The 22,458-nt window shown below is 48.3% G+C and overlaps 2 protein-coding genes across 4 annotated transcripts in view; one reads left to right on the plus strand and one right to left on the minus strand.

The window, feature by feature from the left end:
• Positions 1-10,709, plus strand: part of GAB2 (GRB2 associated binding protein 2) — a 101,051-nt gene extending 90,342 nt beyond the window's left edge. Inside the window, exons 8-10 of the mRNA XM_063326444.1 lie at positions 557-659; positions 1,512-1,637; positions 3,433-10,709. Of these exons, the coding sequence (XP_063182514.1) occupies positions 557-659; positions 1,512-1,637; positions 3,433-3,576 (373 nt within the window). The 3' untranslated portion in view covers positions 3,577-10,709. The remainder of the gene's footprint in view (positions 1-556; positions 660-1,511; positions 1,638-3,432) is intronic.
• A 2,038-nt stretch (positions 10,710-12,747) lies between these two features.
• Positions 12,748-22,458, minus strand: part of USP35 (ubiquitin specific peptidase 35) — a 31,286-nt gene continuing 21,575 nt past the window's right edge. For all 3 annotated transcript variants that reach the window (XM_063326483.1, XM_063326473.1, XM_063326492.1), the window contains exons 6-11: positions 19,829-19,987; positions 19,201-19,394; positions 18,986-19,079; positions 17,313-17,419; positions 15,533-16,748; positions 12,748-14,287 (exon numbers count right to left, since the gene is read on the minus strand). In XM_063326483.1, coding sequence (XP_063182553.1) covers positions 14,117-14,287; positions 15,533-16,748; positions 17,313-17,419; positions 18,986-19,079; positions 19,201-19,394; positions 19,829-19,987 — 1,941 coding nt within the window. In that variant the 3' untranslated portion in view covers positions 12,748-14,116. The remainder of the gene's footprint in view (positions 14,288-15,532; positions 16,749-17,312; positions 17,420-18,985; positions 19,080-19,200; positions 19,395-19,828; positions 19,988-22,458) is intronic.

Consider the following 22,458-nt stretch of genomic DNA (forward strand, 5'->3'; position numbering starts at 1 on the left):
CAAGGCAACAAATAGCTTTTTAAGACGCGAGCTTTAATGCCAGATGCTGATTGCATTGTGTTATTCGGTATAATAAGATTTGGCCAATGGAAAGCAAGACGATGCCTCGGAGATTTTGTTTTCCGGCAAAAAATCTGGATAGGGCCCTGCACGGTAAACAAATCCTGGAGCTGCGCTGAGGCTGGAGGTGAGAAGCTTCACCAGGGCTGGCCCTGCGTCCTCCACAATCAAATATTTCCTGTGAGATAAAGGGGATCATGGAGCCTGATCTATGTAGCTGACAGCAGGGGGGTTAAGGGTAGATAGCAAACAAGTTCTTATTAAAATATTCTTGAAAGAAAAAATGAGAGAAAACCAAACCCAGTGATTTCTGACCCATGGGAAGGTCAGGTTAGAGAACCTCAATGCTGCCGACTGTTCTTCACGCCCAGTCCCCAGGTCTGAGCATGGTGATGTTTGGAGGCGTCAGGTGCTGCCATCCCTCTCCCACCCCTCCTTGGCAATGGACGAGCACCACCTGCAGCCATCATTAACGCATTGACCCTTGTCCTTACAGCCAGAGCTTCAACGCCGGCTCTTTGCAATACTGTCGCCCTGTCTCCTCCCAGAGCATCACCAGCACTGACTCGGGAGACAGCGAGGAGAACTACGTGGCGATGGTAAGGGCCCCACAGCAAAGATATACGGTCCTGGCAAGACATATACGTTCCCCAGCTCTGCAAACACATTCCTAGCTCATGACATGGAAGGGCTCACATAGCGCTGTGTGGTGTGCATCCTTACGTACATCCCTACGTGCACAAAACAGTGGCTTTCATTCCTAAAATGACACGTCCCATTGGGGTTTTAACTGTATATGAGAGCAGAAACATATATCACCTACTTGGCCAGGAATTAAGAGGGGATAAAAACGCCTGTGGACTGTCAGGGTGTATTTTCCTAATTTAAGTTGATGTTTTTCCCCCGAAGAGCTGCTGACATCATGTTTGTGTGGAGGGCAGGGGCTATCGGAGCAGCAGCAGGGAGCGGCACTGCTTACAGGGAGGGGATTTTGTCTCTCTTTGCAAAGCTGCTGACTGGAAGCATATTTTTGAGGCTGTGTAACTAAGGGGAGGGGAGGGGGTAGAGGAAATCTCTGCTCGGTGTAGCGGGGTTGTGATTAGCGAAGATCCCAGAGCTGGTCTGGCCTCGCTGAGGTGTGGTTCCTGGGAAATGCCAAAGCCCACGTGTCATGTCAGGCATGTGAATTAAACATCAGAAAGGCAGCAGAACTGCTCCGATCCATAAAATCAAGAGCACGAGCTTGAAATATTTGCTAGCACAATATACAATATCTATAGTCCCCCGGCGGTTCCGCACACCCAGAGGCAGGTGAGCACACATCCAGGCTGGGACCGCTTTTAAAAGTGCCACCAAGGCATTTCGTTGCCAGATTTGTGTTGATTCCTTTTTTTTTCCACTTTCTTCCCATTTTAATCCTCGTTATCTCTCCTGTCTCTTCCCTGCATTAGCAAAACCCCATTTCTGCTTCTCCTGTTCCTAGTGGCACCAACAGCCCAGCGCCTAAAAAGAGTTCGGGGAGTGTGGATTATCTGGCCCTGGACTTCCAGCCAAGCTCACCAGGGCCACACAGAAAGGTACGGGGTTTTTTATAAACTTCTGGTTAAAAGTGATGCATTTTTTAAGGGTTTTTTACGCACATTGGCAACAGCATGGTCCAAAGCCCTGGGCAGGGTTGGTAAGTGAGACAGTAACCTCAGAGGTGTGCTTTTTCCTGCAAGACTCGGTCTCTGCTGCGTATCTGCAGCCTTGCTGGAAGGATTACGAGAAGCATGGATCTACAGGGGCTCAGGGATGCTGACGAGACCAGAAATTCAGCTGGAGATTGCATATTCAAAAGCTGTCAGGAGGTATCCCAAGAAGTACCAGAAATTTATTTTTTTTTACCTCCTTCAGAGCAACAGGTCCTCCAAAACCAGACTTAGGTTTTCCACTTGAGACACTTTCAGGAGCTCATTCAGAAAATGCTGGGCACCTGTCTCCTGCCAGTCAGCTGCATTTAAAGGGTGCCATTTGGGCAGGAAAAGTACAAACCACTTTCAGAAAGTGAAGGTGATGTTTAAAAGCTAGATTATGTTGAGCAGATCAAGCTGTTGCCTGGTGAGAAAGAGCTGTGGGGAGAAGATGACGGGTTTAGGAATGGGATGCCTTTGCCAAGCGTCATGTGGAAACGTGGAAGGGGAAGCTCCTAAAGACCCAAATATTGGTGGCTTTTCTTCAGGTTCATACAGAGGGGAAGCAAACATAGCAGATCGTGGGAAAACAGGGCAAGGGAGGACCTCAGGGCATCCCCACATCCAAAGGAAACCAACTCCTGAGGTGACAGACAGGGCTTAAAAGCCTCATATGATGGAGACTTCACAACCTCCCCAGCAAGGCCACATACCAAGTTGAAGAGGACAGACACCCAGGGGTGACAGAGTGGGCTGGGGAGGGACCAAAGGCAGGTCCTGCTGGGTGCCACCCTGAGCAAACTGGGCAGGGGAAGGAGAGACTGTCTCAAGCAAAGCAGCGCTTGAGCAAGGGGATGGTGAAGGACAAGGCATTGTATAAACCTTGGCAGGAACCACCGGTGAGCTGGCCTCAACTTTCTCAAACACCGCCTTGTTTCCTAGGCAAAGCATCCCACTGGTTCAGTCTTTTTATTATTTGGCAGTTGTCCCTTGATTGTTTCTTTCTGCCCAGCGATATTTCTGCAGGTATTACCAATCTAAATTATATCCCAACCTGGATAGGTGATTTTAGACCATTAAAAAAACATCATCTGGCTCCAGTTGCAAGCAGCTGGGGGGGTCCTCTGAAATGCTTGTAGAGGCAGAATTTGTTCCGGGACTCAAGCAACTATGGAAAAAAGTATCATCTCCATCTTCCTCAACAGGTCTCCTGGTTGAACCTGCAAACACATCTGTTGTTTTGGGGATGAAAATAATCTAGTGCCATAAGTGTGTAGAGTCAGCACAGCTAAGAGGGATGGAGCTGGGATTTTTATGTGTGTCTATAAGAGTTCTTGAGTCCTTTACAAGAAAATGAGCAAGACGCAACGCTGAATTTGCCATATCAGCAGCTAGATACCACAGTTGCAACCAAACATTCACTTCCCAGAGTTGGTGGGAAGGGAGGGACCCAGGTGCTGTTTCTCTCCTCCCGTTGCACTGCAGTCTCATGCAAGCAAGACGCAGAGCAGGCTGAAATCTTTCATCCAAGACCCTTCAGGAGGTGAGAGGGAGGGTGGTGAGCTATGGAGTCTGCAAGAAAGCAGGGGAGGTGCCGGTGGACTTGCAGCACCCATGGTACTGCTGTGGGAAGGAGTAAGAGGGAAGAGCAGGGAGCTGACGAGTGACCAGGCGATGGCTGTGTTTCTCCTCCCCGCAGCCTTCCACCTCGTCGGTCGCCTCGGATGAGAAGGTCGATTACGTGCAAGTGGACAAGGAGAAGACACAGGCGCTGCAGAGCACCATGCAGGAGTGGACTGATGTGCGGCAGTCCTCGGAGCCCGCCAAGAGCACGAAGCCGTAGCGCCTGGGGCAGGCAGCAAAACAGGCAAATGTCCCGGTGGTTTTCCCCAGCCGGGGTCCCGCCGGGCTGCCACCTCCACTGGGCTGGGCTTTGAAGACTTGTCTGCCAAGGGGAGGGGGGTCTTCATTATTTTTTTTCTTTTAAGACAAAAAAGAAACTTAATTTCAGGGGAAGACTTGGCGGATACTGTTTGCCAGTGATAAAGACCAACTATGTTCGGTGGCTAGGTTTGTGCTTTAGCTGCTGGATGCACTATCCAGGAACTTTGACTTAGCAATACCAGGTTTCACCCTACACATCTTTTGCTTACAGCTATTAAAGCCACCTTGTATGTGCTAACACTGCATCATCTCTCCCCGTCTTCTTCCATACCGTACCCCCAGGTTTGCAGCATCTCATAGGACATCATTCCCCAGCTCAGCTTCCCCACTCCTTATGGTTGCCCTCTTCTCTGCCTCCTCCCAATCCCAAAACTGAGCAAGGACCATTACTTTTGAAATCACTTTTGTTGTCCCATCTCTTGTAAATATGTTCAAAACCTCTGAGGGCTATTCTCCTCCTGGCAGGACAGCCCCCATGATTTTGGTTGTGGTTGTTAACCTTTAGGAGCTTGAAGAGTATCCAGATTGTCCTGTTGAGATGACTTGGAAGCCCAGGGCTTGCCCCATCATACACACACACATATATGCCAGCATATGCTCACACACACGCATGCGTGCGCGAGACAGCCGAGTTTGTTGGGGTGTCTTCTGCTGTTGATGCTCTCCAGCATCTCTCAGAGTCAATGGGATGGAGAGATTCGCTTTGGACAGCAGAATTTAAGCCCTGACCCATTGCCTGTCCGAAACCAATTGCCTGTGAATCTGGCCCTAAGAACCAAAATCTGCCCTTTCTGGCACCCAAAGAAGCCTGTAGAGTGAGAGCCCTACATCTGTGGCTGTCATGAGAAGCTCTGTGGTTGAGTATGAGGAGCACAGGGAGGATCTGGAGACGCTGAATATCTGGACTGGCACAAGGATGAGTGACGAGGAGGGAATGGGAGGCTGTTGCGAGGACCAGAAGAAGGTGGATGCTGTACTGCAGAGGTTGGTCGCGGGTGAGGAGGTCCGGTGGGCTGTGTCTTGGGGGAAAGGAGTAGAGGTATTGAAATGTTGGTTAATGGTGAGGCCTTAGGCTTGAGAAGAGGCTGGTCAGGAGAGTCAGGGCAAGATGTTTCAATATTAGCTTTAACGTAGCATTATGTTTGGTTTGTGGTGGGTGCAAAGGGCTGAACTAGGTATTTTCTCCCCATCTTCAACAATGTTTCTTCAACACAGAAATGGGGCTTGTTGACATTAATGACCCTAGGCTCTAATGATGGATGGGAATCTGCTGTTGCCCCTTGCCAGCATCCTTGACACATCCAAGCTTCGGGATTGCTCCCCAGGCAGCTGCCAGGCGCAGAGAGCCGAGAAGGAAGAGGCGGTTTATTGCGGAGATAATAATTCATGATCTCATGAAAACAGGAAGGACTAATGATTGCCCTGGAGCAGCCTGATTGCCAGACAGCGAGCGCTGACAGGGACAAACAGGCCAAGCACAAACCGAGGGCCAAACGAAGGAGACGTTAGAAAGATTAGGTAATAATATTTATTAAATAGCTGGAGCTATTCTTTCTGCAAGCTGAACCCCTCCCAGTGCCACGGGCTCTACATTCCACCAACACCACCAAGCTGTATTGATTAGTGATGCTTAAGTGTTAACACATTTGTTTAAGCTTGGCCTCAGTTTGGAAAGGGCCAGACACCCACACAGGGACAGGCTACCAGTCCCTTAAAGGCTGGGTGCCGGTAAAATAAGTCTTGAACTTCCAACACCAGTTTATATTTTCTTCTCACATGACATGAAAGGGAAGGATATTCATGGAAAAGCCCTGACAAACCTTTTAAGATATTGAAGTGCCGGCCTTTTACAGGAATAATGAAGCAAATATCCTAATGCTCATGGTAAAATTATGATTATCTAGGAGGGAAAAAAAAAGAAAAAAGACACGAAAGGGAAGATTTAGCACAGCCAGATGCTTTCTGAAGGTCGGGGAGTGTGTTACACCCTGTAAGGGCCTTTGCCTCTTGTTGGGGGCTTGCACGCTTGCACGGTGAGATAATGAAATGAAGACCAGAGTATAGTGCTTCGTATTTCTATGGCCCCTTTCATCACTGCGTCTCAGGGGACATTAAATGTTGGGCCTGATCCAGAGCCCCACTGAAATGTGTGTTCACCCGGCTGGGTGTGAGCTCCCCACCCCCACCAAAAAGCAAATGTGACTCAAGTGGGAAGCTGATTTTTTCCGACTTGATCCTGTAAACTGCTGGGCAGACACAAAGGAACGTGAGGTTGCGGGAGAAGGGTTATGGTGCACGCTGGATGTATTTCCCTGCCAAAATTGTGCTGTTCTCCTCCTATCACACTAAGACGCAGCCATCTCTGGGGTTTTGGGAATAGCCATCTCAGCAGTTTTGGGAATAGCCCTTTATGCTGCTTTGGGTCTGTCTCAGTAAAACAGTGCAACTATTCTCAGGATCAAACTGAGCCCAGTTCCAGGACAAAAAAATCTTGAACCGGACCAAAAGCCTGGAGAAATCAAGTTCAAAACCATGCTTCGATTGAGTCTTTTTCTCCACCTGGGATATAGGGAGCTCAGCAAGTCCCAAAAGTACCCTGAAAGTGGGCAGGCAATTGGGAGGCAGCAGCAGTGGTCATTTCTGATGGTCAGTGGCTTGAGAGACAACACAATGGGTTGGGATGCGTTTTGCTGAGTCCCTGTGCTTCTGCTCTGGGACTCGGTGCATCCAGTGCGCACTTCCACATTTAATCCAAAGTGTTAATGAAGATTGGAAAAGCCCTTTGTGGTACTGGACAAACTCGTCCTTTTTTTCCACGTCCCACAGATGTCTGTGTTTGTTCCTGGGGCAGACGCTGGCATGGGATAGTTCTTTTCTCAGGCTCAGCCCTCCTGCTTTGGTGATTCGTTTTCATGAGCATCCCCAGTCACTGGCCCTTCGCATTTGCCAGAGCAAGGACCAAGACAGCCCAAAAGTAGCTATTTTGCAGCTGCTGGTTGCTGGTCCCTCCTTGCTTTGCAGTGACATCTATGTCTTCCCAGAAACAGATATATTCCTCCATAATTTCTTTTCTGCTGACCACGCAGCAAAATGGCCGCTTCAAACTGAGTAGCAGCGTATGGACTCCAGGCATTGCCATATAGACATGACGGTATCAACCCCTCCTGAAAGCCGTTAAGTAATCAATGGCTGCAGTGGAAATAGTCATTCCTGACGGCTGCCGAGCTGATTACAGCAGTCCCTGATGATTAATGTTTGTGCAGTATTTAGTCTTAAACCGTATTGAAAAGCAGCTGGTTTAATTACACGGACTGCCAAGAACTTTGTCCTGAAGGCACTGAGTTTATCACATCCACTCTATACTTGGATGCTCAAGTATGGCTGACTCTTTTGTTAGAAATAGGTATTTTAGGAAGCTGAGAACATTGCAAATGATTCGTTTCAATTGCAATTAAAATGGCTTGAGTCTTTATGTCAGAGCCTGCTCTTCAGCTCTACGATCTCACTTAAGAAAGGGGATGTGTTTGCATGTGTGTGTGTGTTGACGGAGAAGGGCTGTCTGCGGAACAAGCATCATGACCTCAGTATTTAGTTTTATGAAGTACCAGGCCCATGGCTCAAAGCTCTCCCTGAGCTGGTGGTTTCAAAGGCAGCAGTCTCCAAAAGCGTACATCCCTTGCTGTGACTGTGCGACTGCTGTTCATGGTTCCTCTGCCTGGTGAGATGTGTGAGCTGCCTTGGAGCTGATTTGCTCTGAACTGACATTTGAGTGTTCGGTGGGAAATACATTTCCAACTGTAATTGGCATCCAACTGGATGCCAAGCTTAGGCTTAGTCTCAAATTGGAGAAAGAAAATACTTGTGAGTGCAGATTGTGCCAGGGCAAAACTGAGTGTCTGTAGATAGGGCCAAATCCGGAGCAGGAACCAAAAGGTATCTAAGGCTAATTGACTGGGGGCTAATTGGGATGGATTTGGACCCAGGGCCAACAGCCACAGACAAGGGTTATATATGGGGGAACATAGAATCATAGAATAGTTCGGGTTGGAAGAGATGTTTAAAGGTCATCTAGTCCAACATGAGATTGGGAGGACTGAAGGAAAGAATGTTTGCCAGCAAGATCTGAGTCTTGGTCCTCACCATGTCCTCCCTTGGCATGAGTCTCGAGTCAGATCTACAGAGAAGGTTTGTGGGTCGTGTAGAGGGGTTTTGCTCATTAAAGGCCATGTACTGGTGTGAGGGGAGCTCCCACCACTCTTGGGACTTACCCAGGATGCTTCACACTCAAGGGGGTCATCCTGCCTGACAACATGATGCCTCAGCGCTCTGCCTTTCAGGGAGCCCCAGGCCATGTGCCCAGTACTGAGCTGGGCAGGAGAAGCCCTACCAGAAGGGTGACGGGGATCTGGCCATGCCAGGGGACACCTTGCTCTGGGGCTCCCTTGGGTTGATCATGGGGCAGCAGTGCCATGGCTTCACAGGGTGTCCCAAGAAGTTGTGCCATCTCCATCCTTGGAGCTTATCAAGACCAGACTAGATCAAGCCCTGAGCCCTGCTTGGAGCAGGGGGTGGGATTAGAGACATCTCTCCCCCTTGATTTACCCTGAGACCCTATGCTGCCAGGGCTGAGTGGAGACTCCTCCATGTGAGAGAAGGGGCTAAAGGCAGCACCTAGAATCCTACAGCTTCCAAAACAGGGCCAGGACCTCTTCTCCAGCCATAAAGCCGAGTGGCAAGGCACATCTCAACCCCTAAGGCCATAGCCACCAGCAAGGTGGCTTAATCCACACTGGGGCCATCCCTTGCTCCTAGGAGAGGGCTGGCTGGCCCAGGCCAAGTCATCCAGGACACAGACACACAGTCCAAGCAACTGGGGGACAGCCCGAACCTCTAAATTTGTTAGAATAAACATTCACCCAGGGCTCTCTGGAGCCCCATGCAAGCCCCTGAACTCTGGGGTCCCAGTTCCTTGAGCATACCAGGAAGAGTTGTGTCCTTTTAGCCACCCATGGCTCCTTGGGAGGGGTAGAGCCATGCCCAGGTCTTATGCAGTGATGGGCTTCAGTAGGAAGATGTTTAAATACTTCTCAGGTACTGTCAGATCCTCCTGGCCTGGGAGAGGAATAAGGGAATGGTCTCCTCAAGTCACGCTTGCATTATGGTTTTGTTTTCCCACCTGGTGACGTTACAATTCCATGTAAAAGTTGACAGCCACACTGTGTGTCCCATTGGAGAGATGTCATCTGGATGAGATGGGTGCAGTGGGGCTGTGTCTATGGAGAAGCCCCACTTGTAACAGGAATGGTGAAGAGCAGAGCCTAACCCCAGCCTAAGCCAGGGATTAAGCCAGAGGACATGCATGGCCATCAAGAAAATCAGAGGGACCAGTCCAGCATCAAATCGCAAGGGACAATAAACCAGTTTAGGGCCCCTGGTGGCCCTGTGTGCCTGTCTTCTCTGCTCAGAAAGCACCAACCTGCCCATGTGTACACAATGATCTTGCAACTGTTAGTGAGGCTCTTGCAGATAGAGGTGTGCACTTTTTAGTCATGAATTCTCCTTGGCCTGGAGCAGTTCATCCCTCCATCAGCTTGTCCTTGGTGTCTCATCCTTGTAGTTGCAATTTTCTCTCCTTGTTCGCAACTCCTAGAGTTGTACTGATAATCAGGTTGCTACTTCAGTGGCTGCTCTTGAGAAAAGTTGATATGTAGCAAGGTGTCACCAAACAGGTCTCCCCCCACCAATCCACGGTGAGATGGTGTCCAAATTTCAACGCTGGCCAGCATCATCTGGAGCAGGAGCTGGGCCACATGGCTCCATCTCTTGAGCTAGAAGAGCCCCTCAATGGACTTGCTTCCAATCAGCAGGCTCTTAATTTTCAATGCAGCCCATTGCTAACATGTAACGGGTGCATTTGTAGGCCAATGGGTTGACTATATGGGAGAGGTTTGCCCCAAGACCAGGAGACAAGAAGCCATCATTTTTATTGTCGTTTTTGGATGACACCACACTTTATCTTCAGGTGGGACGAGGGGGTTTATTTGAACTCTCTGTATCCCGCTTTCTCTCTGGCTTGTGAAATGAAGATTTTTAGTACTTATTTCCCCACCTCACAGATGTGTCGTGAGGTGTAATAAATTGACATTGAATAATGCAAAGAGCTGGTTTGAGTCTGGAGGCAACGGCCCGGCAGCATGTGGTGCTACCCCGTTGTCATGCCCAGCATCACACATGACACTGCACATCCCGCTCTGCAAAACTCATGAAAAAACCCTCATCTTTAATTACCGAGGTGGGAAAATCTTGGCAGGATTTTCTCCTGAGTGAGGGGGATGGGGAAAAAGCCTTTTGCACAGTTTCAGCATTCTGCTCCACATTGACCCTGAAAATACCACGTTTTGTTTGAGAGCCCTTTGGACGTGGTGGCTGAAGCACGTCACGGAGAGGGGAAGGGAGCGGGACCCTGGGCTCCGTGGGGAGCCCGCAGATGAATCCTGTAGGGTTAGGACCAAACCTTTAGAGTAGTTACATCCCACTCAACCCAGCCCTTGGTGAAGTCAACGGGTCCCCATTGACTTCGGGCATCGTTGCGTGGGAACAGACCCAGCCAAATTAGGGTAGTTTTCTCCCATTTGTTTCTTAACCTGCTGCGAGGGGGGGGTCGGAGCCCCGGCTTTGAAGCCGTTGCATCGGCAGCCAATTCGCAGGGATGTTTTGTGTGTTCAAAGCCTATGACTGTTCTTAAAGAGGAGTATTTTTAATTTTTTTTTTCCATTTGTAGAAGGAAGGACGAGTAATCTGTGGCAAACTGTACAGTACGTGTCTTCTTGTGGTGTCACTGTTTGAATGGTTATTAAGTTTTCAAATCACTGTGGACAGCTAATCACTTAAGTTATTAATTTATTCTTTGGGGTTTTGTTGTTTGTTTTTTTTTTTTAAGTAATTGGAAACAATTATTTATCCTGTAAATCGGTCTTGAGTGAAGCCTAGATAATACTTTTTTTGCTGTTAATAAACATGGTACATGCCTGACGTGAAGGTGATCTCATTTTTAAGTACTGTATCCGCAGCGTGAAAGCAACGGGAAAATAAAAGAATGATAATAAAAAGACATCTCTCACTGGTGACTCCCAGCATGGATTCGGAGTGGGGAGAGAAAGAGGGGATTAATGACTGGATCAAGTTGAATTATGCAGTACCTTTAAAGCTTTCAGAGCATCTTCCCAGTGTGTCACCAAGTATCTCCTACAGCTTCAGGTGTCCTTTCTGTGCAATGAGAGCCCTTAGGATGCAGGTAGAGTGTTTTCTTGATACCAGAACCCAAACTGTGTTTTTCAGCTGCTAAAGTGAATTTCATACCACATATCTGCTCCAGGGATACGCTTTGCTGTGTGCAGGGTGAGGACAAATGCTGCCTTCCTCGCCCACCAGCAGCTCAGCAGCTGTGAGCCCCAGCTCAGGACACCAAATCACCCATGAAACCTAATCACAAGAACAAATCATTTTCGCCAGAGTTAAAAGTTCAACACCCCCCCTTCAAGACACTTATATCTACTTCAAAAAAAAAAAAGACACCTGGGGAAAGACACCTCCCTACAGCACAGCCCCTGTAACCCCCTTTTTTAAGCAAGAGTAGCATCACCTTGTGTTGCAGCACATCTGGGATCCTGAACCTGGAGCTGAGGACTCTGCTGCGGGCTCTCCTCCGCCAGAGGCATGTGTGAACCTACGGGCCATACTATCATATATACTGTAGTATATACTTTACCAATATACCATATACAAATATTACTGTTATTACTAACACGAATATTAATGTAGTATATACTATAATTGGTATAGCTTAGATAGCAACATACTATACTAATGCTATACTAGACTTCTGCAAGGCCTTCACTATGGTCCCCCATAACATTCTTACCTCTAAATTGGAGAGATACAGGTTTGATAGATGGACCATTCAATGGATAAGGAATTGGCCGAGTGGCTTCATCGAAAGAGTTACAGTCAACAGCTCAGTGAAGATGATGATCAGGGAAGTCCAGTGCTAAGAATTCCAGGAAACGAACAGAGACCAAACCAGATCACCTCGTTACACCACCGAAACTGTCCAGGCTGCCATCCGTGCTGAGCACTGCATGCAGTTTGCCTCTGCTCATCTCAGAAAATCTTGGGGGAAAAAACAAGACATATTCAGGGAAGAGCGTAGCTATGATACAGCCTCTCCATTTTCCATGGTGGGTTGATTATCTGCCTTGATTGTTTAGATTAGGAGCTCATCAAGGCAGAGACAGTCTCCTGCAAAAGCACCATCCAGCAGGCGGCTCAGAAAATGCCTCCAGGTGACATTCCAGCACAAAGCAGGGATCTCGCATGACAGCAACATGAAAGCTTTTGGCAATGTCTCTGGACAGGACGTTCATAAAAGACTATACCAGGAAACACTGGATTATTTTTTTTTTATACCTTCAGCTTCAGATCCATATTTAGGAGGGAGAGGTTTAGATTGGATATTAGGAAAAATTTCTTCACGGAAAGGGTTATCAAGCATTGGAACAGGCTGCCCAGGGAAATGTTGGAGTCACCATCCCTGGAGGTGTTTAAAAGATGTGTAGACGTGGCGCTGAGGGACATGGGTTAGTGGTAACTTGGCAGTGCTGGGTTAATGGTTGGACTTGATGGTCTTAAAGGTTTTTTTCCAACCTAAATGACTCTGTGATTCTCTATTTATTTCGTCTTAGCACCACTTTAAATCTAGCAGACTTAAATACAGTGAACACACTCCACTGCCCATCTACAAAACCCCACCAATAGGATTATGATCTGCGTTCGGAGGGCACCCAGCTCTGGTCTGGAGCTCCCCATCCCACCTCTGCCTCCTCCCCTCTTCCAAGCCATTACTCTGCAGGGCTGTCCTGCACCTGTGAGGTTGGATGCTCCTTTTCCATCAGATTCCCCATCTCTTTTTTTGACCCATCAGCCCAATAGCTATGAGTATTGCATTAAGACACTAAGCCTCTATGTTGAATTAATTAATTTCCTTTATTTATATATAGGAAAGGCAATAAAAGAATACGATAGTATACACCAGAGATTTGATCCCAAGTGTCCTCTCTAGCAGGCTTTCTGCTCACATTATCCATAGCAATGTCTGTGCTTTGCATTTTCCTCCATGGCAACACAATATTCCCACCCCAATAACCCACAGTCAGGATTAGGCCCTGCACCCAGGACCTAAGGCACAAATCTCTGCCACTTGAGCTAGAGAAATCTCTACTACAGGCGCGAGGGAGAAGCAAGAAGGGACAACAGCTGGGGTGGGACATGGGAGGGAGCCGTGGTCATGTAGACATGCTGCCCGGGTTGACCTCCTGCCACCAAAATCAGTCCCTGTCCCGTTACTGATGTATATAATACATTGGTTTACATAGTAGGTATTTATACTGGGTTGATATAATATATCTGGTTCGGTTACTCTCCTTGCAAATCAGCATTTAAAAAAAATAACTAGTGTGTTTAGGGGAGCTCTGTCATTTGCTGCTCAGTTCAAGGTATCCCAAAAGAAAGCCCAAGTTTTAAAGGGCAGATCCAGCCCAGAAAGCCATGAGATGACAGCAGCAGCAGGAGGCAAACCAAGTCCTAAAGATATGTCTGGAAAAACAGCTGTGTGTCTGTGCCTGCCGTGTACACTAGCAGCGTCCAGAGGTCATCAGTAACACAACGGGGCTTTGCTGGAGCCCAAAAAACCCCAAATGGACCAGGACAGTCTCTCTTGGCTGGAGGGGTTTGTGCCCCTTGGTCTCATTTGGGTGCTTTGCAATGCTGCTTAAATCCCCTCTGGTCAATCTGCCACTGCTTGCTGTGACCAAGCAGGCTTGCAAGCTCACCACCCCACCAGATCAGCGATGACACAGTGGCTGCTTGGCATTTTTCAGCCTTTTCAGCCTTTTTCTGCTTTTAGAGGTGTGGTAAGGTGGATTCTCAAAACCACATTAAAAAAAACCAACAACCAAGCAGATATCCCCCCAAAACCAATTCAATGCCTTGGGAAGGGCTTCAAAGATGTGCATGGGACATCTCCATCCCTGGGGCCCTGCTGAGTCCCTCTTCATCCCCATCCCTGTCCCCGTCCCCTTCCCAGGCTGGTGGCATGTCTCACAGCAGGCAAGACACGGCTATGCTGAAGCAAAAGGGCACTTCTCCGAGCTGTCGGCAGCTGCTCATCTCCGCATTAGCTTAATTACATTAAGGCGTGAAGACCAAGTGCATAGGAAGCGGTGGGACCCTCCAGGCACCTCCAAATCAACCCCTGAGTCTTTTTCCATTGAAATGTTCCCCTAATCCTCCTCCAAGATGCTCACTGTCATCAGGGTGAGGAAGAGGAGCCTCTGGCTTCGGGTTGGCCCCGTGGACATTGACTATCTGGTTTAAGCCATTGGCTAGAAGACGAGACCATGAAAGGAGCCGGATCCGCCCCCGCCTGCTGCCGGGCTGCAGCCCCCCGACGAGTTGTCATCGTCCTTGTCCCTGTCAAAGTCTCTCCACCACAGCGGGGATTTCGGCAAGGCGGAAATGTAGGCGGCTCTGTTCCTTGCTTCTTTTTCCTGTTCCTGGGAGAAGGAAAGGGGGAGAAATAACACAAGGATATCTGCAGCTAAATGACCTGGGTAGGGGGATGCTCCCACGTTCCCCAAGGAGACGGGAGTCTGTTTGGTTGCCCCTGGGAGCCTTCTCCAAATTAAACAGGGGTGTGAAGGCCATGTGTTCATCCCTAGAGCTCTGTGGGAGGGATGCAGCAAAGCATTGCATCTCTCCAGCAATCAAAAAACAGCCCTTCCATGTCACTTCTGGGAGAGGAGGGAGCCCTCAAATTCCCCTGGGTGCTGCTCGTGTCCTACAGTACACTGCTGTTTGGAAAGCATTGAAATCCTCCATCAGTTCAATGAAATCTGCTCTGGTTTGTATTCCCAGCTCACACATCATTCCAGGGCACGTAGGAGAAAATTTCAGGCAGAGCTGCCTGGGGCAGGCAACAGCAAGTCAACCCCGAGGTGTCTTGCACCAAACTGTGGCCAGCAGGTCAAGGGAGGTGATTCTGCCCCTCTGCTCTGCTCTGGTGAGACCCCACCTGGAGCACTGCGTCCAGCTCTGGACTCCTCAGCACAAGACCTGTTGGAATGGGTCCAGCAGAGGGCCACGAAGATGATCAGAGGGCTGGAGCACCTCTGATGTGAGGACAGGCTGAGAGAGTTGGGGTTGTTCAGCCTGGAGAAGAGAAGGGTCTGAGGAGACCTTAGAGCCCCTTCCAGTACCTAAAGGGGGCCTACAGGAAGGACGGGGAGGGACTCTGGATCAGGGAGTGTAACGATAGGACATGGGGTAATGGCTTCAAACTGAAAGAGTGTAGATTTAGATTGGGTATCAGGAAGAAATTCTTGGCTGTGAGGGTGGTGAGGCACTGGAACAGGTTGCCCAGAGAAGTGGATGCCCCATCCCTGGAGGTGTTCAAGGCCAGGTTGGATGAGGCTTTGAGCAACCTGGTCTGGTGGGAGGTGTCCCTGCCCAGGGCAGGGGGTTGGAACTGGATGATCCTTAAGGTCCCTTCCAACCCGAACCATCCTGTGATTCTGTGATTCTGTGAAACTCAACACCCAATTTCATCACAAAACTGCAACCCGTTTACATTTGTGTTCTAAAAAGGAAAAGGGATTTGGCTGCAGGGAGCGGGTGGGTAACCGCACGTGGGGATTTATCCGCAGGACGCAACCCTGCTGCTGCCTGGATGGGTGGGAACGTGGCCTGTGAGCTGGGCAGCCGCGGGATTGCACCCTGCTGTGCACGGCAGAGGGAGTTACCTGCAAGTAGAGGATGTTATCTTTGGAAATGGCTTCCATCAAGTCCTTATGGAGGGAGGGTTCGCCATGCAGGTGGCCAGCCTCGGCCAGAGCCTCGTGCAGTGGGCAGCTTTGCCTGCCTGGCCGCTGCCGGTAGAAGAGGACGTAGGCAGTGTCCTTGGGGAAGAAAGAGGTGACGTTGCTGACCGATTCGAAGGAGGAGAAGGAAACCCTGGTGTCATTGAAGAGGTACCACTGGATTTCAAAGTCCAGCTGCTTGTCGGAGGCTGGTTTTGGTGTCCCATCCCGGGGCTGTGCATGGGGGACAGTGTCAGTGCACTCCCTGGAGTAGCAATAGTAGTGGCCGCTCTCGGAGGAGATGCCCGAATGCACCACCACACTGCAGAGGTCATACACGACAGACATGAAGCCACTTTCTGGACCAGCCCTGTCCTTCTCACGCTGGCAAACATCCTCAGTTTCCTCCGGGGAGACAAGGACAGGAAGCTTGAGCACCACAGGGATGGAGACGTTGTCCAAGATCTTCTTCCTCTTCATAGTCCGTGGGTCAAAGGAGAACCGCAGCAGTGTGAGGATGAGGTAGTGTGGACCCTCCGTCAGCTCTGCCACTTTCTCGGCATCCTGCAAGGAAGCGCATTTCTCACAGTGGTATTTATTCTCTGCTGTCAGTCTCTCTGGGGATAGAAAATAGTTAATTAAATCCAGAACAGATCTGGAGTCCTTGGGAGCACACGCCTGCTCCCCAAAAGCCGAGAGAGGGTCTTTGGCTGTGTCCACGCCAACAGCATCACTGCTTAAGGGGTTTGCTTGTTCTCCAGGTTCCTGGAAACCCAATGTTTCCACCAGCATCGGCGGGGCTGCAGGTTCTCCAGCCATGGGGGGCTTCCTCCGGATCCACGGAGACCCCGTTAGCTGGCTGGGGTTTTCAGGAGGCTCAATAAACTGTGGTCCAATTTCTTCCACGGGTAAAACAGATGTGCTCCCACGCACATGCCTGTCTGGTGGGGGGAAAGCCAGCGACAGGTCTGTGAAGGCTTCTTCTCGGGAGGAGACGTTCAAACACTTCAAGCAGCGGATCTTTGTCATCATTTTACCCCCAAACATCTTCTCAATCAATGTCTTGTTTAAGTAATGATGCTCCACCGCCTGAGACATCAAGCTGGATTCCTTGAGTTTCTGGTAGATCCTTTTTCCGGTTTTTTCTTCTTCGTGCAATCTTTGACAGGGAAAAAGAAGTTGCATTATCCACCAATACAACACCAATAGGTAGTTTCTAAAGTAGGATTTCTGTTCTTCACTCAAAGGGGTTAATCTGGATTAACCCTCCAGTGCACAGGGGTCTGGTGCCATGTACGGTGCTGAGGGACCGAGGTGGGATGGATTTGGGCAGGATTTGGGAACCTGAGGTCTCTGGGTGCCGTTGACCCCCCACATCTTAGGGGGACACCAGAGATTTGGGATTTCTAGGAAGGCAAAATCAATTTTACAGAGGAAGTTGAGTGGCTTGTCAGGCAAATCTCTGACCTTGGTGCAATTCCCTTTGCCTTCAGAGCAAAGGCAGAAATTTTCAAGCTGAACTAAGAACTAAGTTCTGACCAACAGGGTTTTATCAAGGAGCCCTGGACTGGTCTCACCATCTTTCAGCCCAAGAGTCCACTCTTCCAACTCCTCCAGATCTCAGCTGCTTGCCCCGTTTGCATGTGGGTCAGCGTTAAAGATTACGTTGGGTCTAGGGACGCCGTTGTCACCGGGCTCCGAAATCACGCTGCTTACCACATACCGGTCCAGCAAGTACTTGAGATACTCGGAGCAGTCCTGCTGAGCGCCAGGGGTGAACCAGGGCGGCCAAGAGGCAGAGAGGAAACTCTCAGGTGAGATGGCAGGTCGCTGGCAGCAACACAGAAGAAGGAGAAGTGCGTTTAATCCTAGGGATTTGGTTCTCACTTCACATAGGGGGATGGAGAGGGGAGAGGAGGGTCTTTCTGGCTGCTTCACTGGGAGCAGGGTGCGCTTGCGTGCCTGGTAAGGTCCCCTTTTTTTCCCCTACAAGGGCTAATCCCAGTACACGGGAAGACTTTCTTGGTTTGCTGAAAGCCAGGACTGTAAGGATTTATTTCAGCCATAATTTTACATATACTTCTATAAAATATCCATGTGCTTATTTCTTCCTTCAATTTTAAAATGGTTTATTGGCCTGAGCCAGAGACTTCTACTTAATTCAGCCTGAATTTAATTTGATGCTCTATTTAATCTGATCAGGATCTCTCTCACCAAATCCTTTCACAAAAAAAAAACCAAAACAAGATATCCACTAAACTTCCACCCACCATTCCGATCACTGCAGACAGGTAATCTGCATTACTGCATAATGTAATCATTGCCATTAGGAAGCTGCTGTCTCATTAACATGGAAAAAGACTCATCTTTGGCAAAGAAGTGACTTTAAGGACAGCCCGAAGAATAAAAATAACTAGGAGGCTATTAGGAAATTAGCAGAAAACTATTAACCATAAACTACACAACAAGCTTCCACATTTGCTCATCAGAGACCACAGACACCCTAACCTGCCATCAAAAACTAGCTTTCTCTATGACCAAATATTAAATCTAACAGGTTGTCTATATTTTTCCCCCCAAAGCCATCTATCATGGCATAATACCACAGTGCAACGAGCCAGCTCTATCAGTCAAGGCTTGGAAAACAGAGAAGTGCAGATGACTGGTTTCACAGCGAGGGAAAATTCACTGGACTTTCAAAATCATGTCTTTCTAGGGACAGAAAGATATTTTTTCAAGAGAGGCGCTTGATGTGACCTATCTGTATCTCCAGGTGTCAGTCATGTTAAATTTCAGGTTTGTCAAGAAAGCATTCATAATGAATTTGTTTAAGGGTATTTAGTGGAGGTTGGTTTTGTGGGTTTTTGTTACTTTCCCTCAAATACACAGGATCTGGCATCTAAAATAGGGGGGGGTTGTGTTCAGGGTTTTTTATAACAAAACCACTTTTGAATCAATTTTCGTCAATGGCCTGTGCTTTGCTGTGCACCAAGGCGACAAGCGAGCTGCTCCAGTCTTCTTCCTCGCTGCACAGCAAGAAACAAAACCCTCTGCTTTATACAAACAGGCTTTTCAGCTGGCCACACATGTAAACTATTAGCGAATGGATTTCATTGTCAAAAACTACTAGTTATTACATCAGTCCAACCCAGGAAGGCCACAGGCTGAAGACAGGCAGCCTGGTGTGAACACAGCTCGCTTTCATGGGGGATAAGAGCTTGCCTCCTCTATCCCCAAAATTAGCCTCTTCCATATAAACAAAATTCGTCCCGTTATAAAAACCCACCAAGATCCACAGCTCCTTATCAGCACGTTGGAGTCGGCAGGAAGCAACTTGGAGACGAGCCTTTCCGCACCCGACAGTCCAAACAAATAACTAGAACATGAAATAATTACCTGACTGTGCTCCAAAAACGCAAAGAGCCACTGGAGCTTTGTCATCAGGGGCTGGGAGTTGCCCTCGGTTAAATTCAACACCGAATGCCGAAAGCTGCAAAAGAAAAGCAGAGATGCAAACTGTAGGATGGAAAATCAGGGCAGGGCACACAATGCCGGTGCGATGAGCAAGCCCTGGAGCAGTCTTGAGTAGGAGCAAGGGAGCAAAAACTCACTCTGAAGCCATGAAAAGAGACTGTATGATGCTGTTCATGTAGCAGGTGTTTCCCAAGTTAATTAACCCAATCTTTCCCGTCTCCGATTTGGACGCCAGGCGTGGGTAGAAGCAGGCCAGCTCGTTCTTCTGGGAGGTCCAAGCATTTTGCCCCAGGAGATGTTTAATCCGGTCTTCGTTTGGAATAGGAAGAGCCTTGGAAAAGGAGATCTGTGTTACAAATCGTTATCTTTCCACGTGAAGGATTAGTAACGGGCAACTGCAAAACTCCTCTGCTAGAGGTGTTCCTGCAACTCATTTCCCCTGCTCTTCACATGAACATGCATCCATGCAAGGAAGTGTTTAGCTGCTATAATTAGTCCTTTAGAGGCATTGAAGATTAAAGTTACAGCTAAAACCCACAGGCATGATCAGGACTTCTGCAGGCCCACCATAAGAGAAGCATCTTCCCTCAACTTGCCTAGATGGGGCTCAAACTCGGAATTTTAAACCCTTTCTTCTACCCCAATTTGACATGTTGAGGTCAGGACATCCTTACCAGTAGGACAATCCCTCTGCACTAGGCTACGAACTAAGATACCATTTCCATATGGAAAACAGAAAAAATGCCCAAGAGGTGTGTGTCTTACTTTAACCGCTTCTAGGACTGGTTCGTAGAGATCTGGAAATCCTGAGAAGCGGAAGAACATGCAGTGGATGAGCTCGGCTAGCTGCTCCAGGGAGCTAGCGGCAGAGTTGGAGTCCTCCTTCTTCAGAGAGGCCACCAGCCTAGGGATGTGAGGGAGCAGCTGGGAAAGGAAAATTGACTACATCAAAAATGGCTCCAAATCACTTGCAGAGCTTTAACACACATACAGGAGAATGAAATTCACCCCCAGGCAGAAAGGACAGTCAACAGGAGTTGACATCAGTCCCATTCTGGACTCCATCCTTCACCCTATGCACTCGACAGCAACTCTTCTGTTGACTTCAGTAGTGCCAACGCTATAGACCTCACCGGGTTTCACACAGCATGTTTGTGCCGCGGCTCTGCCGTGCTGTGATTTCCATTCTTTGTGCAGATCAGACTCTACTAAAACACACACCCACGGTGGAAAGGAGCACTACGTGCTGACTGCCAATTCCAGGGCTTCAAACCTACAAGAGACACGAATTTGCCTGCAAGAAGGGCTGTCTGGTGGGCTATATTTTATACTGTATAAACTAAACTGGAATTGGTATGGTTGGATGGGTGGCAACAGGCACGTAAACAGCACATTTGTTATTTGGCTTTCATCTAGGAAATTGCAAAATGAACAAGCAGATGCAAACGCAAACGCAAACGATACACTGCTCACGGGCACCCTCTGCTGACCCCGCAGCTGCACAGAGAATTAATAACCTATTTGCAACCCTGCAGATGTGCTAGAGTGACCCTGGGCACTTACGCAATCTTTTTCATATTTATATTTTACGTGATTTTTGCCCCAGAACAATCCTGGAGTAAAGTCTCAGGATCCCCAGTCGGGCCATTTCCTGGTCTTCCCTTCCTCCCTTCATCTTCCTCTCTTCTTTCTCTCTCTCTCTCTCTTTCTTTCTCCTCAAAATGTTGGTGCTTTTAACTATTTCCTTTCCATCAGAAAAGTTTCGTTGGGGAAGCAAATGAATCACAGTACCATTTTATAACAATATTTTGCCAAGCTGTGATGGGAACAATTCTCAAAACCCTTCCAAAGAGCCAGGGCAAACACAGAAAGATAAGAATCAAGACAGGTTTGTGCCCTGTTTTTTTTTAAAACAGGAAGGAAATTTGTGCTTGCTGGGCTGCAGATGGGAACTTAAAGCCAAGAGCAACTGACAGCTTTTGGAGCGTTTCAGATTCTGGACGCCCAACTGAAGACAATCTGTTGGAACGACTCTATTTTTAGAAACCGAAGAGTTTCTCAAGAAATTCAGGCTCGTTTACAGTGTCTCCAGCTGAGGAATGAAAAAAACATCAGTTGAAAATGTTGGCTAGCTTTACTTTTTTCCAGCCTTATCTGTTTATTCTGTGAAATTTAGGTGAAAAGCCAAATGTAAGGGCTTTCACGAAAAAAGTATAAAATCAAACATTAATAGGAGTAATTTTCCATTGCTTCTCTCATCAGTTCAATCATTGCAAGCATGCTTTTGCCTTTAACTCTGCTTTTTAATTACAGCATTCCAGTGGCAACACCAACAAGAAGCAGAGCTGTGCTTTAGTGTCAACAGCAAATTAAAATATAAAATATCACTGTGGAAAAGAAAAGAGGAGATTCAGATGCTGCGAAAAGTGTCTTTTGCCTTTAACAGTGGAGAATTCATGAAGCAGAAGTGTTCTGATTCAGTCTTCAAGTCTTATGGCGCTGATGCTGTGCAGTGCTTGGAAAGATGCCCCATCACTTCAAGAACTGGTAATGGGTGCCACATATTGGCGACAATTTGAAGTCACAAGTGGGATGGGGCCAACTGAGCCCAAGGGATAGTCAGGCACCTGCTTAGGAAACAGCAAGGGCTGTTTAAGAATATATTCCCTGTCCTCCACTGCCTGAGCCCTCCGAGACGCTCAACGCAAAAGTTTCATCTAACGCATCCCAAAGCCAGAGTGGTAATATCTACACCACCTCAGCTGAAAGGGTAGGCAGTATCCTCGAAACCTGACCCTGAAACTACATCCAAACCCAGCCCAGCTCAGCATAGCCCTGCTCACCTTCCTGCCCCCTCCACCTCCTCCCCTTTCCTTCTCCAGGCAAATGAAATTGAATCATAGAATCATAGAATCGCCACGGTTGGAAGGGACCTTTCAGATCATCAAGTCCAACCACCAACCTAACTGCCAAAAAACATCACTAAACCATGTCGCTAAGCACTATGTCTACCTGGCTTTTAAATACCTCCAGGGATGGTGATTCCAGCACTTCCCTGGGCAGCCTGTTCCAGTGCTTGATAACCCTTTTGGTGAAGAAATTCTTCCTGAGATCCAATCTAAACCTCCCCTGGCACAACTTGAGGCCATTTCCTCTTGTCCTATCACTTGTTACTTGGAAGAAGAGACTGACCCCCACCTCTCTACAACCTCCTTTCAGGTAGTTGTGGAGACCGATAGGTCTCCCTTAAAATAACCATTAAAAAACCCACATTTGAACACAACCCCAGCTCCCTCAACCGCTCCTCATAAGACTTGTGCTCTGGACCCCTCACCAGCTTTGTTGCCCTTGGTGGATCCAGACCAAGCTGGTCAATACTGACCATCACGATTTTC

The sequence above is a fragment of the Chroicocephalus ridibundus genome, chromosome 1 (genome assembly GCF_963924245.1).
Source record: "Chroicocephalus ridibundus chromosome 1, bChrRid1.1, whole genome shotgun sequence".
Classification (NCBI taxonomy): Eukaryota; Metazoa; Chordata; class Aves; order Charadriiformes; family Laridae; genus Chroicocephalus; species Chroicocephalus ridibundus.